Genomic DNA, 16,663 nt, shown 5'->3' on the forward strand with positions numbered 1-16,663 from the left:
TGGGTCACTCGAGCATGCACGTGCTGGAAAGGTTGCACGCTTTATTCAGAATAATATGTGCTCGGTGTAAGCACAATTCCGAGGCGGAGACGATGTAAAAGTGTATCGATGCGCCTTAAGAGTTGATGGTCTGTCTAACTGGTAGACAGTGTAAATGCGGGTCAACCGCATGTAAGAATTTAATCGTTAGTGTTCTCTGTGTTTTCGCCGTCATGTACTTGCAGTTCACTTTTATGTGCGCCAACTTGGAGATTTAGCAGATTCTCGGAATAGGCAGACTAACCACCAATTTTTAATTCTGACGTTCTCATCATCATCATCATCATCATCATTGGGCTGGCGCTTACGCTTCTTGATGTGCTCTCATGTGGGGCGTCGGCATTATAGTTTACTGCAATAGGAACGTATGTAAGGCCATATTAATGTTTATAAGTGAATCAAAGAGACCGCAACGCTAATTTTCTTTGTGTCTTTTTCATAAATACCAACAATAACAGCACCTCTTCATTATATCCGTAAAATTCACATTAACGACGATTATTATCCTTTACAAAGTTCTTTAATTTGCATAATTCTCTTTTAGTTTTCCTCTTTTTTTTTCCCTACTACCGCCCGATTCATTGCCTATGCCCCGTAGTGAGTTGAGCCATAACTCCAGGCACCAAACCAAACCAAAATGGTATCCGGAAACTCATTCATTATAAATTGGAATAATCCATCCATTTCTTGACCGGCCCTCTATTATAGTGGTTAGGAGCCCATGCACATACGTGATAGGAAGCAACAACAACAATAATCATAAGTTGATGTTGCCAGTTGCGAAGCTTTCTTTGCGTTCTGCAGAAACTATGTTGGTCAGCTCGGCGTACTTTCTGCAAGAGTTCTCTAGTTTGTGCTGCTCCTATCGCGCGAGTGAACGACTTGCAGGCACAATTCAACGGCGACGCCCTTGCTGCACCGTTGAGCGCCAGATCGCGCGGAACAAGACGTCCGTTATGGTTTCGGACTCTCTCTCTCTCTCTCTGGAGGACGCTCGTATTTGGCGACGCCTCCAGGGAAACAATTATACATCACCACATTGGATCTACTTAACACAGAGGAGGGACTATAACGACGCCCTCTGCAAAATTTGTAAGCAAAAAGGTACGCTAGACCATATAATATGGGAGTGTGCTGGCTCCCCAGGGGCCAAGGAAAACATTGACAGTAGAGAAGCCTGGGAGGCCTTGCTCCAGAGCGGGGCTCAAGACGACCAGCGTCGAGCAATCCGCCTGGCCGTTGAGGCCATAAAGACTCACCGTCCTCAACGCGCGGGGACTGCTTCGTCCTCCCCCCTACCTACGTGTAGATTAAGAGGCGGTCACCCCAGCTCGGTGGAATGATAAAGTTTTCAATCAGTAAATCAATCAACCAATCGGACTGTTTCGTACCAGGCGACACAACGGTGACCCCGCACTTCCTGACGTCACACAAGCCATGCCAAAATGGCGGTTGCTGCATGCGGAAGGCGCTTAGAGGCAGCGATTTCAAATTGAAATTTCGAGTTAAAATTTGCGAAAAGAAACCTTTCCTGCTTTTGTGATTGTATTGGCCCTCTAAGCTCTAGCTGTTATAACAATAAACGAGTTAATTCTTTAACGATAAACTGAGAATTGTTGGACGACCGTGTCATGAAAATAGTCAGCACACCCAAACCTTATTACAAGGTTTATAAAGCATTTTCACAAATTACAATCCCAGCTCCACCTTGTGTGTGCGTGTGCGGGTACGTGTAGAGAGGGAGATCAGTCAAGGTGTCCCAGCTACCACGCGCAATCCTTTAAAACAAGGCTAAGCCTTTTATGAGGATGAAAATGACAGTATGTGGTTAGCAGCAACCTAAAGCGCCCAATCTATTTTAGGTACTTCCAAATTAACTGGCTTTTGTAATGAATTATTTAAGCATCTACTTAATATACTTATAGCAGGTGAGTGAACAGTGTTTTATAACATACTCGAAAATATTGGATCAATTATTTGCAGCGTGCTATATCTCTCACGTGGCACCTTTTTCTGTATTCAAAAGAAAGTCCGGAATTATTAAGTTATGCAGAAACCATCGAAGATTATTGTCAAAAAAGTCGCAGTTTCGCCCGAAAGGTGAAGCCTCGATTGCGATAGTAAATGAATAGACAACTAGCTATACGAAGTAAGGATAGTAGTTTTATCCGCCGCATAAACTTGCAAACATAGGCATACTAACTAAATTGACAAGTATGGTGTCAAGCGCGCACAAGCAAACATTTACGCATCTCACTCGGTGACCGCAGAAACTCGCTGTCAAAACGCAATAGAGTGAGGAAGCGCGGCAGCAGCAGCGAGCGATTTGACCTTCGTGCGGCCTCTCGCATCAACACGAGCTAAGCCGCGAAAACTCATGGCGTTTTTCACTGGTCGATTCGGAGCAGGATTTCTTGCTCCGTGGCAACGAATCCGAATTTCACTGGTCGATCTGGAGCGGGTTCGCGCGTTCCACTGGTCGTTTCGGATCAACTCGCTCCGCGCCGGATCGCTCTCACTTGCTCCGCCGCCGTGGCGCGGATTCGGGCGGAAATAGCTCGCGTCACTTCCGTCTTCAAGCGAAATCGGTACCGGTTGGTACGCACAACATTGTGTTGCTTCGCAAAATGGCTGCGTTCGTTGCTGCTGCAGAGCTCGCGTTTAGCGATGAGAGCTCGGACGACAGCGATTACTAGGTGACGCAGGTGCTGTACGAAGCCTTCTATTCACGTTGTCCATGCATAATCCTTGCGGGCGCGACATGGAAATGACGGACTCTGCGATTGCCGTGGTCAAATTACGCACGGGGGACGGTGAGTTTGGTTGCCGTGGAAACGTACGGAGCAGAAGTCGGGCATAGTTTCCGGAACCGGTTTGTGCGACGTGCACGCAGACTTCCTGTGTGATCCCCCACGGAGCATTTTTGCGCTCCGCTGGCCGATTCGGATTCGCGAAACCCGAGCGCTCGCTCGAGGATTTCGGCGGCCGCTCCAGATCGACCAGTGAAAAACGCCATCAGTGCTTGGCTGGACTCTGCCCCGTCGCAGACGGCTTTCAAGGAACAGCGGCCCGGGCGGACGCGCCTTTCTCCCCGCTCCCCGCCCGGGCGGACGCGCCCTTCTCCCCGGTGACCTACTCATACCGATGGGGGCGAAATGCGAAAACACCCGCGTACTTAGATTTAGGTGCACGTTAAAGAGCCCCAGGTGGTCAAAATTTCCGGAGTCTCCCACTACGGCGTGCCTCATAATCAGAAAGTGGTTTTGGCACGTAAAACCCCATATATTATTATTACTACTCATACCGCTGGCTCCGCCTCCGTGGCAGCCCTCTGTTCTAGAGTTACGGTCAGTTCAAGCAATTTTAACGCGACAGCGTTAAGGAGCTCGTGTCGCAGAAAAGTCGGTGTCGTCGGCGTCGGCGTCTGCGGCGTTGGCCGTGAGCGATAAATCACGGCAGGCACTTCATAAATAAAAAGCAACTTCCAAGATGGGCTGGTGGGAATCGAACCAGGGTCTCCGGAGTGTGAGACGGAGACGCTACCACTCAGCCACGAGTTTTTTTTATTACCGGCTTGGCAAAAGAAAATACAATGTGAGTATTACATGGCCAGGCAAAAGAAAATACAATGTGAGTATTACATGGCCATAAAAAGAACTAGTCAATGCCGGATCAGTGTGGTGTGATAAGACTCAGCCACGAGTTCGATGCCTGAAAGTGGTACAAAAGCGCTCCTAGTCAATGCGGTGTTGCCTTAGAAACATGCCGTAGAAAGTTATACTGCTGTGTATATCGGTAATTATGAGCATGTAACTTACAGAAGTCGCAGTTACTCGAGTAGCGAAGTACGTTTCCGCTACATTTCTTCTGCGCTTACCGCACACGCAGAGCCATCTTGCGGCAAACACAGAAGACCCCCTCCTCTCAATGTACGGCGCTGCCCCGACAGGTGGCGCGCCACGCGCGCATTGGGGCTGTGTGGGGACCGGTGCCAGGCGCGTCGCGGCCCCGACTCCCTCTCCCCTGACGACGCTTTACCGTGCTCCCACACGGGTTGCAGAATAAAGCACCGTTCCTTTCTTTAGATTACTATCTATCTATCTCTCTGCCCGTGCCGATCACGACGTTTCGCTGGCGTAGCTCGTTTCCCCCTCCGAGAAACCGAGTTATTTGGTTCTTTCCGTTTGCTCAGGCGCACGTTTCGTTGCCGCGCCGAACGCTGCGTTGCTCGACGCTCACCGCGTGATAGGTGGGCGCAAAGTCCGATGCGGGGCGCCTCGTAAGTGATCGCTGCGCCGTAGCGCATTGTCTTACACCCCTTGGCGGGTCGACGGGAACGCTGTCGCGTTCCACTCTTGAAGGCGAAGCTTTTTAAATCTCCCCCTTCCTACGGCGCTGCTCTCTCCCCGTTCTCTCCGCGTAGAATGTACACAGCCGCCGATCACGCACACTTGGGAAAGTTCCAAATTAAGCTATTCGTATTTAAAAAGCCGACCCGGCTTCCCGCTTGTGCGCCGCTGCAGAGCTGCTCTCAAACACACCGCGAAGAACTAATTCCGCCCATGACCACCGAGAAAGCGCCAAGATCATGGATATAGCGAATTATCGTATATAGGGCGTTTTCTAGCGGCACCAAATGTTTTAATATTGCATCTGGCAAGTAGCATTATTCTAGCTCATTATCTAAATTACTCGATGAGGCGACCATTACTGCTACAAGAAACCAAAATACTTAATTGAATGAAATATAATCACACTAATCGACTTTAAACAATTACTTTACGGCACATATTTCCATCTACCAATTGTAGCTAGTGAGATTGCAAGGCATATCGACTTATAACGAATTCTGAAAATGGCACTAGTTTCGATATATATGCGCCGTCATTGTTGCGGTAAAAATGCACTGTTCCACTGACTTTTTTAATGAAAATGCTGTTCGTTGCATTGAAGCACAAAAGCAACTGAAACGCCCACGTATTTCCCCGGACAATTTGAAAATGTTTATCTCAAAACTGGTGGAGTCTTGATAATTCGTTCCAAGTGGATGTGCCTAACGAACTCGCCAGCTACAGTTTGCAGATTGAAGCGCTTAATAATGTCAATTATTCAATTAGGCATTTAGATTTTTTGTAGAAGTAATAGCCGCCTCATCGATTAATTTATACCAAGGGTTACAATTCTGCTAACTGCCACAGGCATTGTTCTTTAATTTGGTGCAGAAAAAAGATAAGAAAGACATCATGTATAGCTGTGCTAACGGCGATGAAGTGGCGGTTTGCCTAGCCGGCCCCTTTATAAACTGCAGGTGTGGCGGGTGGCACCGTTGCAGCAAGTTTGCCGTTAAAATGATTGTACCATTAGACCACATCGGCAATCGGGCCCGCGTGTACGGGCCATATGGTCTGACGACCACATGCTGAAAGCGGAGTTTGGTTACGCAGGCGATCAGGCCGGCGACTACACCACAAACGCGGTTAACCGAGTTCGTGTGTGCGCTTATTGGATCTAACGGCGTAAGCTTGTCCCCCATGCTAGTATAAAGCTATAAGGCACTCCAAACTAATTTTCACAGCTTAAACTGGCAGTATCGTGGAGTCAAGGCCGAGTACGCGACATTTGCACTTCACATCGACCCGCGACGCACATCGGGCGCTGCGCAATGCGGGAACACGAAACGCATCTGCGGCTTCGGCCACCACGAAATTTCAAGCAAATTGTATTCTAATGGAGCACAACGCTGAGCGTAAGTCTGTGAACAAATTTTCGGCTGTGATATGGCGCTCTAAAAAAAAAAAGCGAAATCGATTTTACCATTTCAATTCGTTTTTTCGGACTTGCCGATTATTTGGACATTTTTAACACACCTTTGTAACACAACTTTCTGTGTCCGAAAAATCGGTCGGCGACGGTAAATTCGCTCATATTCGGCCACTAGTGGTTGCGTTATTTTGCGTGGCAATTTTAGCGCCGTTTGAGGCTTCAGCAGCCGTACGCTTGCCTCGTGTAAGGCCCGCACGCAGTAAAAGATCAGAAAAAAGTGCGGGCCCTACACGAGTAAATATGGTAGTTAAGAACCCTCAGTTACAGTGCGTCGCTACCATTGTTCCTGTATTACTTTTATAAGTTACACTGATCAACCAACCACCTTGAAATATGAATATAAGAATTCATCGTCAGAGCCAGGATATAATTATCATCTACCACTCAAAACTAGTCAATGCTAATGCTAACGTGTTCTTACCCCGGGATGTCATGCTGTTGATGAAGATCTATTGGCATCCCGTTTGAAATGGGTCGGCGACGCATAGTCATCTGCCTTGCTCGAGTTAATATAGGTATGCTATACATGCTTTTCATTCAAGCACTTTTGTATACATCGCCTTAACCTTTTTTCTCTTCCTCGAAACTTCATCTGCCTTTTAATGCTACCTATGCCGGCCTGTAATGGATCCGGTCGCATGAATCTCTTCCCTGCTCTTTTCCACCACTACGCAACCAGCGACGCTGCGCTGTATGTCGTTGAGCAAGTGTTGAGTGAGCTCGGCCATGTTCAAGGCTGCGTGTCGACACTGCTCACTCAAAACAATATAAACAATATAACATAAAAACAATATGAAAAACTGGTTTGTCTTGGAAAAAATAAATGCCTTAATTCACAATAAAATGTAGAGCACTTAACCATTTTTGCATACTTTGCTTTCCAGTGGCCTTGGTTTAAAAACTTGTGTAATAGGTATATGCCTCTTTGCTACTCGCAAGCAAGTGAAATATGGGCCAGTGTCCCCAAACAAGACGCTTTATTTGGGCTTGACTGCCCCAGACTGCACAATCAACGCCTACCAAAGATGCATCCCCAGGCTCGGCTTGCAGGCTACTTTTGCAGGCTGATCACCAGAGTTCACACAGTAATGTGCACAGACATGTCCAATTGCATACTGCTTGCTGTGTTGGAACATGCATGCACTCCTTCTCAGTGGATATTCCTGCAAACTCTTGTTATATAGTTAAATTATAACCACAATGTACAGCAGAAGCCTGACCATTTATCTCAGACTTTTCATTAAAATCCCTTTGAATATATTTTTTTAATATTGTGCAACTTCAACGTGCTCCTGCTAGCACTGACAAAAATTACTCTTAATAGGAAAGTCGCATGTGCCATAAACTGGAGTAACTTTTTTTTTATGATTGAATGGCCAACTGCAGCAAAATTTTGGGCCACCAAGAAAGCCATTTCATGTAGTTAGACATACAGCAGTCTCCATGCAAAATTGTACATTTGAGATACGAGTGCATGAATCACTAAAGCTTGGAACAGCACATGCTTTCAATATTCAAAGTAAAGAACACCATTACCGCTCATCGGGAGTGACATCCTACTCAATATGCACAGTTTCTCTGCATGAACTCCAAGACCAGGCACTGCCCCAGCTGCCTACAGTGTGTTGAAAAACCTTGGAGGCTGGGACTAGCGTCATATACACTAACCACCAGGTGAACGTGCCATCTGCGTAGGGGCTAAGGCTGCTAATAAGAAAAGAAAATAATTACCTAGTCCTGCAGCTTTGCCATGATTGCTTCAGTAGCACATACTACTATCTTGGCCCTCAGACATGGTTGATTGTATGTACAATATGTATGCATAAAATAAGTTCCTTATCAAGGAAACATCCAGATGTTCAGTCTCTATTTCGATAGTACAAAGACACCTCATGTTTTATGGTCCTTTATTTACAACGAAAGGAATAAAACTGATCCAGGCTGTTACTTTGGCTTCATCAGGGAGCTCCTGCAAAAATAAAGAAATTTACATTAGCATTGTCTACACTTAGACACGTAAACTGAAAGAAACTTTCTTGTGCATCAAAGGAGACTCACTGGTTTAAAGCTTTCGATCCTCCACTTAGCAGGATGTATGGACTTTGCAACTCTTTCTGCTTCTCTTGAAGTAACTTGAGTGTGTTCAGAGGGGTGTCAGTTGAGCTCATCTGCTTCAATTTCTGCAGGAGGCATTGATGTGAAGAATAGATTCCGCATATCACAAGTGAGAAGAACACAGTGAACCTGGAGGCTTGTTTTCTTTAGCAACAACCATATGAAGCCAACACAGATGGAAATCATGGAAGGCAAAAAAGAAAATTTATTCTCTTTCTTACATTTCCTTTCTATTTTTGTGTGCATGGGAAGGAGGGCTTTTAGCTGAGATTGTGAGTTTGGCCCCCACCAATGGCAAAGTTGTCTTTTCTTCGATTAACAATATGAGATTTACCATTTGGTTAACCCTAATCTGTAACTAATTGTACAGTCCCATGATAAAAAAAGCTGTTTTTCTTCTATGCTTACCTTGGCTTCACTGTCTGTTGGATTCATATGGCCAAAGACGTCACAATATGTTTCAAAATTATAAGCAGTAGCAAACGACAAGTGTAATAATAATGCATTTGCTAACATAATAAAAATTCCATTCATCTACAATATCAGCAAAGACCTGACGGACACAATGAACAAAGAGGAGGTAAAGTGTCACCATTATAAAGTTAACAAGAAAAAATTATGCAAAATCTGACAGTAAGAGCAATGAGAACCTACATTCTTCAGCAGATTTTAGTGCAGGAAAGATAAGACTGCCCTTAAACGTTCTCCAAATGCAAGTTTACAAGAAAGTTTAAATAAGCAAAACACAATGGAAAGAACATCGTGCCAATGTTACAACTTCATGGAATATTTTAATGTTGCAACATTTCCTTTTTGGTATGGGCCTTACCTTGGCAACATAAACACTTTCTGTTCAAACTGTGGCCACTGCGTGCAGCCACCTTGAGCATGTGCTGCATTTATCTTAAAGGGGCTCTAAAGGGCAATATTACGTCGAGCTAGAATGAAATATTAAGCTTTTTTAAAAAGGGATTCATCACTCATAGTGAGAACAGAGCTTTTGTATTTGAGAAAATGACAAAAATGAAAACTCAGAATGGTGTCACCTATGCTGGGGTATGGTACCTTTCTCGTGTAATGCATGGCGTGACGTCGGGCACCTGGCAACTGGTGCCGCCCGCTAGCCGGATGATGGAGCCGAGGCAGGCGGTTCAGGATGTTCAGTGGCAGTTTTCTATACAATCTTAGTCATATTAGCACAATAATGGCAACATATTGGCACCCAGGAAACAATTATGACAGACTTCTAGACAGATAAGCTATCGAATCAATTTCAACTTCGTAATATTTTCCTTTAGTGTCCCTTTAATGCAGCTATGCCAGCTGCTGCTTGCAACAATTCCGTTTTGAACATGTGGGCAGATATCAAGCTTTTCTTGAGAAAGCTCACACACAAGGAAGTAACACAGCACAGAGTGCCATACCACAGCCTGGTCGACTTTCTTTGCCCGCTTGTCGACCTTGTTCTTTCCCGAGCCCTTGCCATGGAACTTGTGCGACAGATAGCGGAAGGCCTCCTTTGCATTCAGTATCCGCCCGCCATCGTCAATGTACTCGAGCTTCACATCCGGCTTGTATGAATCCTTCTCCTTGAAGTCTGACACAGGGCCACAGTAACGCTCTCGGCGGCTCGCTTTGTCGTCATCACTGTATGGACACAAAAAAAGCAAGACAAAGAAAATGACCATTGTGCGCAACAAGTCGGGCACCTAGCTCTTCTTAATCCAAATGCTGACCTTATGCTTGCAATATCGGAAAACAAGAATAGGAGAGTGTTGTGCTATGGCAGGGATTGTTCACAAGTTAAGAAACAAATTATACTCACTAAGAAGAATAAACGGGACCAAGGGACTGGATCTTGAGTAGCAATCGTAGGAAGTCACCGCAGCCCAGAGGCAGATTGGCTAAATTATCAGCCCAGGAAAGGATAGGGGAAATTATCTGCTTTATTATTTTTTGATATTTGTGTAACTTAAGAAGATGTTAGATTAACAATAAGCTACCCTTAACAGGAAGCTTCGGCTCAGGCCAAACTCCGACACCGCCTATTCAAGTACATGTAGAACAAAGAAATACTTTTACAGGACTGCATCGATTTGAATTAAATTATTTTGCATATATAAGAGAAAGTTAAATTCTAGCAACTGTGGGCAGCAGAATTTTGATTTAGGGCCACAAACTTTTCATAATGTATCAAGAATCAATAAGTTTAAAAGAACAGAAGCATAATGTTTACAAATCTGTAACTCTGCAAGAAAAAAAGCTGTCGCAGTTCTGTAAATGTCATCCATTAGAGCATCTATAGCGGACAAATTTGATACATCAATTCATATCGTAGGTTATGTTATTACAATGTTTGCGAGGATTTTGCAAAAATCTTGCTCACATAATAGTGGTGTATTTGAGAGCCATTTATAATCATCAATTTTGTCTGCTTTAGATTTACTATTGGTGCAGTTTACAGAATTTTGATATTTTTTTTTCATTGCTGAGTTAGAGTTGTAAACTTATAAGTTTCGTTTTCTGAAAATTTGCGATTTTCAAAAATTTTTATTACAAGTATCCGGCCTAGCCCAAAATTTCGCTACCAATAGTCCTTGATTTTAACTTATCCCTTTAAATGCAACAAGCTCATCAAATTTCGCGCAGTGGTTGCTGAAAAACACGGTTTCGCCGTTTCCGCGTGTTTCGATGGGAGCCCCAGGGCTACAGGTTCATCTTAATAAATACGATGGAAATTTAAAGCAGTAAAGTGATTAATTAAATATACAGTTAATTTGCCTTATGCTTTTCTTGGGTTTTGCCTTTTGGCCGCCTGTGATCACAATATTGGCATTATTCCCAGTGGCGTAGCAACGAGGGTCATATACGTCCGAAGACACCCAGAAATTGTCTATATCCTCGCCTTCATCGACTACACTCGGGGAGGGGGGAGGGGGGGGGTTGACAGAAGACCTATGGGCCCCGAGTGCCAGACGACCTAGCTACGCCACTGATTACTAGCGGAGTATGCTTATTTGTAATGCTTTCTTTTCCTAATGTATAACGTTCAAGAAACAAGGGATGCAGTTGCGTGAACTCGACCACAGTGCTAACGACCAAGAGGTAGGGACGTAAAGCGAGTATACATGTTCAAACAGCGCAATATTTAAATTTCGCGCTTTTGGCGACGCATTGGGAACCCCCGAAACTAAACTCCAGATCGCTGGAGATGACCTCGATGACATCAAGAGTTTAGCTTCACAAATTAAACTAATTATCGCCAATGGTCAAGTTATTTATCAATAATCAGGCAAATATAAGCTTTTCATAACGCACTTAACCGACATGAAACAAGATTTGAAACAATATGACGCTCGTCTTATCCATGCGCGGTGCATCTGCTGCCTAGCCCTGCGCTAGTGTGGGTTCGCTCTACGTACGCATCGCAGTCGCAAACCTAAAGAAAAAAAAAACACCAGCTATATGGCTATGTCAATCAGTTTAAGATCATTTAATAATCCCAATACGTCATGACAGTACAAGCAGTACATTCTCTATTTAGTTCCTTGCGCAACCTAGTAAACTCGCTCGGATAATTCACGCGGACAGGCCTCCCGCCAACAGTTACTATTTTTGTGTGTGGCACTAAACGAGCAGTCATCGTAAATTTCAACTAACAGATCGATGCACAGAACTCGCAAAAATATGTGCAGCATCATAAGCTCCGCATAGTTTCCGTAACTTCACTTTGATTTCACCACAATGAACGCGAGGTCGATTATCGGGTGGTCGCAATACGGGTGCTATATATACCTGCAAACGACGCCTTCCTAACGTGTTGTATAAAAGGAGAGACGGTTAGCACTCCCCTTGATAAGGACGGAAGGGCCTCTGGGCCTCAACACACATACGGTTAAGGCACAGCCGCCTACTTCGCGGCACTTAACCACATTTTTTTTTTTTGAAAATTTATTTCTGCCGAAATGCGTGCGCGTATGCGATGCGTATAGTCATCGCTGTTACAGCAGTTATGTCGCAGTCGTGCCGAAAATTGCGTACTCGTATACAGCCTCTCGCATCCCCGTGTACAAATGTTTAGTAATACAAAATACGCCTACAAATAGTGAAAACCAAGCGGAATCATCGCCGTCGCATACGTCTCGAAATACACGAGGGGGCGCTGCGAGCAGTAGCGATGCACAGCGCGCGAAATCTGAATTTTTTTGTGCCACATGCGCAGCTTCGTAGTAGATCAAGATTCTGCACCCGTGATTAAGGATATGCGAGTGACTTAAATATAGAAACACAGCTAAATTGTAGCTTTAATGAACGAAACTTAATTCAGCTGCAATTAAAAGAAAGAAAGCAGGGAAGGTGACTCCACGAGATAGTTCACGGTTGTGAAAAATGTGGAGGTAAGTAGCCGATACACAAACAAAATAAAGAGCTTACGTTCTATGGTATTCACCATAAAACGAGCTCCCCTGTACTTTGTTCTCATATGTCAACTAATCACGCACATCAAGCGAAATACTAGTTAAGGCTGCCTACAGCATTGCATTAAGAAAATTGCTTGCCTTTTTGTTCCCTGCATGGCCATAGAAACATGGCTCACAAGCTCACAGCCTATGCAAAAGCCTACTGTGAACAGTGCCAAAGCGGATGTTTCAGGCAACAATGACAGGTTGTCCATAAGCAACTTCTTAAGATACACTGCCTAATTTCCATTTCAATCGTATCATTTACTCATTTGTACATGTTGAAAATGCACGAGTGAAGCTAATCGGCGCTCAAGGCATGTAAACTTCATAGGAATGCCGTACGTCACGTCAGAGAAAATATTTTCGGGCTACAAAGATGGAGCGGAGCTCCAAGGAATAGAAACACAGTCTGTCAGGTTTGCGCAGATGAAACCAACTGTTTGTCGTTAGCAACCTTCTAAAGAAGGCTCCAGTATTTTGCTGTATTTTTATTCAGTAAATAGCATGAAGTATTAAACAAACATTCAGTTATTAACATTATGGCCACAATACCAAAGAAGGTTTGTGCAGCACATTGGAAACATCACTCTCAGCTGCTTGTAATATTTACTGTCTCTGTCACTTCTTTGCACGCTTAAAGAATAGCTCACAAAATTCTTAAAAGTTTGTCAGCCAATTGCTTGCACACCAAAGTCGCTTTCATTTAGATGCAGAAAGAAAAGATCTACGCAAAAGGCAGCACACTAGAAACATTTGACAGCGATGATTTCAACTGTGCTCTATAAACCTTATGTTGACATTGTGGCCATACAGTTGGAGCATAATTAATCAGTACTGGTTACTTGTTTAATAAGAACACAAGAGATAGTGGAGGCTTACTTAGGTTGCTAACAACACACAGTTAGTTTCATCCACACCAAAGGCCTTGTTTTGTTTTGATTTACGTTTGCTCCATGTTAGCTGGGACACCCGGCATAGGTTTGCTGCTGATTCTATCAATGAGGTTTGAAGTCTGTGCTTTGTGTACTCTCCTTTGGCTTCCCAAGCAGCCCGTCTTGTTCGCTACCATTGATGCCATTTCAAATAGTATTGTTACGAGTATTTAGGTGTCAGTAGCTTGTCACCACTGGTTAAACTACACAGAGCAAAAGCACAGGCTTCAAAACAGCTCAAATGTTCAGTCAGTCGTTATCGTCTTCCGGGTCCCTTTAGGATAATTGCAATGGTCTTGAGAAGCCGCGACACAATCCCCAGAAAGAAAAGCCCCGTCCCAGTGCATGCTAAAGTGGTGACGGCGTGTCACAGTGATAAGGGCTTCAGTGGGTAAGGGCTTAGGCGGTAAGTAGCCATCAAAATATGAATAAGGTCGAGCAGAGTACTTACTAGAACTTCTCCTCAATGGTGTACGACTGTGCATGCAGGTCACTGTGCTTCTTGCTTTCCACAATCTTCTTTTCCCCTGTCTCGATGTAGCCTGTGGGGAGATCTCATTTCCTCAACACAAACGCAACAGTGACGAGTAGAGAGTGTTGTGGCAAGTCTTCATTATGCACTGCTAAAGCAAAATATTAACTACAACATACAAGGTCTAATCTCAACAAGGTTTACTCAAGGAGGCATTCCAGTCGAGCTCATAAGTCCTCAGTGCAGTAGAACCTTGACGTAACGAACAGTGATATAACAAATAATCAGATATAATGAAGTAAATGTTAAATGTTTCTCACCAATATCAGCGTGTAATGAACACATATATACATAATTATATAACAATTATAGGATATAACGGAGATATTTTTGTGTTGGATGTGACTTCGTTATAACAAGGTTAGGCATAGTATATGTGAGGGAAGGTCGAAGAGCAGCCACACGTTTATATCAGTGATTGCACAAACTGCTCTTTATTGTTTTTTTGCTGCTTTTACTTACTCTATCTAAATGTTTTAGTGTTATCTAAAAAAATAGGATCAACTTCAATGTTTTGACTGAGGCAGCAGGTGACGAATTCAAAGTAGTGGCAAATCAGTTTGGCAGAAGCCCACAAGCTGGAGAGAGGTGACTTTAATCCACCTGAATGTATAGCATAAAGATCCAAAGGAAACACGATAGGATTTCTCAGAAAGAAAGCTTTGAAGTTGAAGAACTCGTCCCAGTCCGTGGATCAAATTGGGGACCAAGACCTTTCCAGGGCAGCCACTCTACCAACCGATCTAACCAAGAGGCTAGCTGATCACAGAGGGAGGCAGAATTCACCAAAATCTCAAAGCAAAAGGACAATGAATATGGCAAATCAGTTCTGCAGCAACCCACAAGGTGAGCAAGGCTTCATGAAAGGGAACCATGTGGGTTTGCTTTGTAGCTTCGAGCTACAGTCGGCTGGATGAGAGAGAGAGAGAGAGAAACGTTTATTAAACGAAACAGTGTCCCGAGCGAGGCCGGGTATCACCCTAAGGTGGGAGGGATGATTTTTTTTTTTTTTTTTGTCAATGCAGTCCGAATAGTAGCGAAAATCGCATTTTACCAGTCATTCGAACTCTTCCTTAACCACCATTTTAAGTCAATCCCTGTTCTTGTAGGCTTGCTAGCCCTGGACTTACCCAGTAGCTGTCAGGTGTGCCTCTGGCTTCTAAAGCTGCATGCTATCTGCTAATGTGTTTTCTGCCACGCTGAATCGCTGCGTGTGTTACTCATGCTTCCAAGCTTTCGTAGACAAGTCACATCATGTCTGAAATCTGCACACTATTTTCCCCAGGGAAGGATGGGTAACCACGCAAGATCACCTACTATGTCACCATTGAAGCAGTGCAACAAAGGCATCGCAACACAGCCGACAGCTTGCAACGTGGGTGTGCCAGAAGAAATCACTTCACATTTGTGGGGAGCACACAGATATGCAGAGCATATCCTATAGAATACACCTCTTTCCAGGAACAGGAAAATTGGCAATCTGACCTTCTTTGCTCCTTATACCTCTGTAGCCACATCACTCTCACATTCACATCTTCTTGTACTCATTGAGCATGTAAAGTTCAACGTGTCTTTGGCAGAACCAAGAAATCACAAAGTATGCCTCCGTGATATCAATTTCCAAGCACAACATCTTACTGTTATAACTACAACAAAAGGTAAATTCTTGTACTTCAATCAATGTTACTCTCCTAGAAAGTGAAAAGTGATGTTTCCAAGCGTTCGAACTCGGTCGCTTTATTGCTGAAATCTGCTTTTTTTTTAATTCTTTTTGGGAATTCGGATTATGTCCTTCTCAATGAAATGCCCACTTTCGGAAACTTAGGTTGAAAAATCTAATGAAATGAACCCAGCTTCACACCACCATGGTACAGACAATGCTGTCAGACCCATTTCATGTGAGTGACATTTCGAGCAACCCTGTCACTCTTTGCAGAAGTCAGACTGAGCAGTTCACATACATGTGCAGTTCCCACAAGTACCACAGGTCTAACCAGAGACATCCCAAGGGATGGGGAACATAAAGTACACCTTATAGAAAGCAGCCCAGCGCAATGCACTTTTGACAACCTTACCCTTCTTTACTGCCAGCCTTAGTGCGCCCGAGATGCCAACTGAGAGGTCAGGTTCCTCTTCTAAAATGGGCTCTTTCTCACGGTCCTACAAAGAGACAGCAGAAATAATATTCACGACCAAAGGGCATCATGCTTGAGCCACATGTCACTGTACAAGTCCCACTACGTATGTAGGGTGTCTGGAAGATAAGCACACATATAAAAATTCTAGTAGAACGGAAAACTGGGCAATTTGGTGAATGTTCACGGTGGTGTAGCGGCAGTACACACAAAGATGTTTGGCAAGAAGTCAATGCATGTCCTGTAACCTCCAGCCTTATGTTTTCGTCCATGCAATACTGCCACAGCGCCATTAATATTCTAATAACTCGCAAAATTATAAGTCAAACTCAATGTGCAAAACATACTGGCGCACAAGATTTCTTCCCGCAAAAAAAACATTAATTTTCGTGTCATGTCACATATAAAATTCTATGTAAGCCCTACACTGCTCATAAGTCTGTGTAAAATTTTATGCACAGCATCCTTGAATTTTCCCAAAAAATGCCACAGGCCACTTGCAAGGACATTTTGAACTAACGCCTTTCATGATTCACCATCTGTTTCCTGCTCTAACAAAGATTGTTAACTCGGGCAGTCCTACAAGGAATAGTTGCATGGTGTCAACTTGGGGCCGCAGCATCT

The 16,663-nt window shown here is 44.0% G+C and overlaps 1 protein-coding gene and 1 non-coding gene across 2 annotated transcripts in view; one reads left to right on the forward strand and one right to left on the reverse strand.

Moving 5' to 3' along the window:
• Positions 1-7,752: 7,752 nt before the first annotated feature.
• LOC135914366 (U4/U6.U5 tri-snRNP-associated protein 1) overlaps positions 7,753-16,663 on the reverse strand; it is a 33,392-nt gene continuing 24,481 nt past the window's right edge. Inside the window, exons 17-21 of the mRNA XM_070521681.1 lie at positions 15,980-16,064; positions 13,824-13,914; positions 9,402-9,624; positions 7,921-8,042; positions 7,753-7,831 (exon numbers count right to left, since the gene is read on the reverse strand). Of these exons, the coding sequence (XP_070377782.1) occupies positions 7,807-7,831; positions 7,921-8,042; positions 9,402-9,624; positions 13,824-13,914; positions 15,980-16,064 (546 nt within the window). The 3' untranslated portion in view covers positions 7,753-7,806. The remainder of the gene's footprint in view (positions 7,832-7,920; positions 8,043-9,401; positions 9,625-13,823; positions 13,915-15,979; positions 16,065-16,663) is intronic.
• On the forward strand, positions 11,795-11,917 carry LOC135914416 (U6atac minor spliceosomal RNA). Its single transcript, XR_010568305.2, has one exon. It is a non-coding gene; the product is annotated as a U6atac minor spliceosomal RNA (small nuclear RNA).

The sequence above is a fragment of the Dermacentor albipictus genome, chromosome 7, assembly GCF_038994185.2.
Source record: "Dermacentor albipictus isolate Rhodes 1998 colony chromosome 7, USDA_Dalb.pri_finalv2, whole genome shotgun sequence".
NCBI lineage: Eukaryota > Metazoa > Arthropoda > Arachnida > Ixodida > Ixodidae > Dermacentor > Dermacentor albipictus.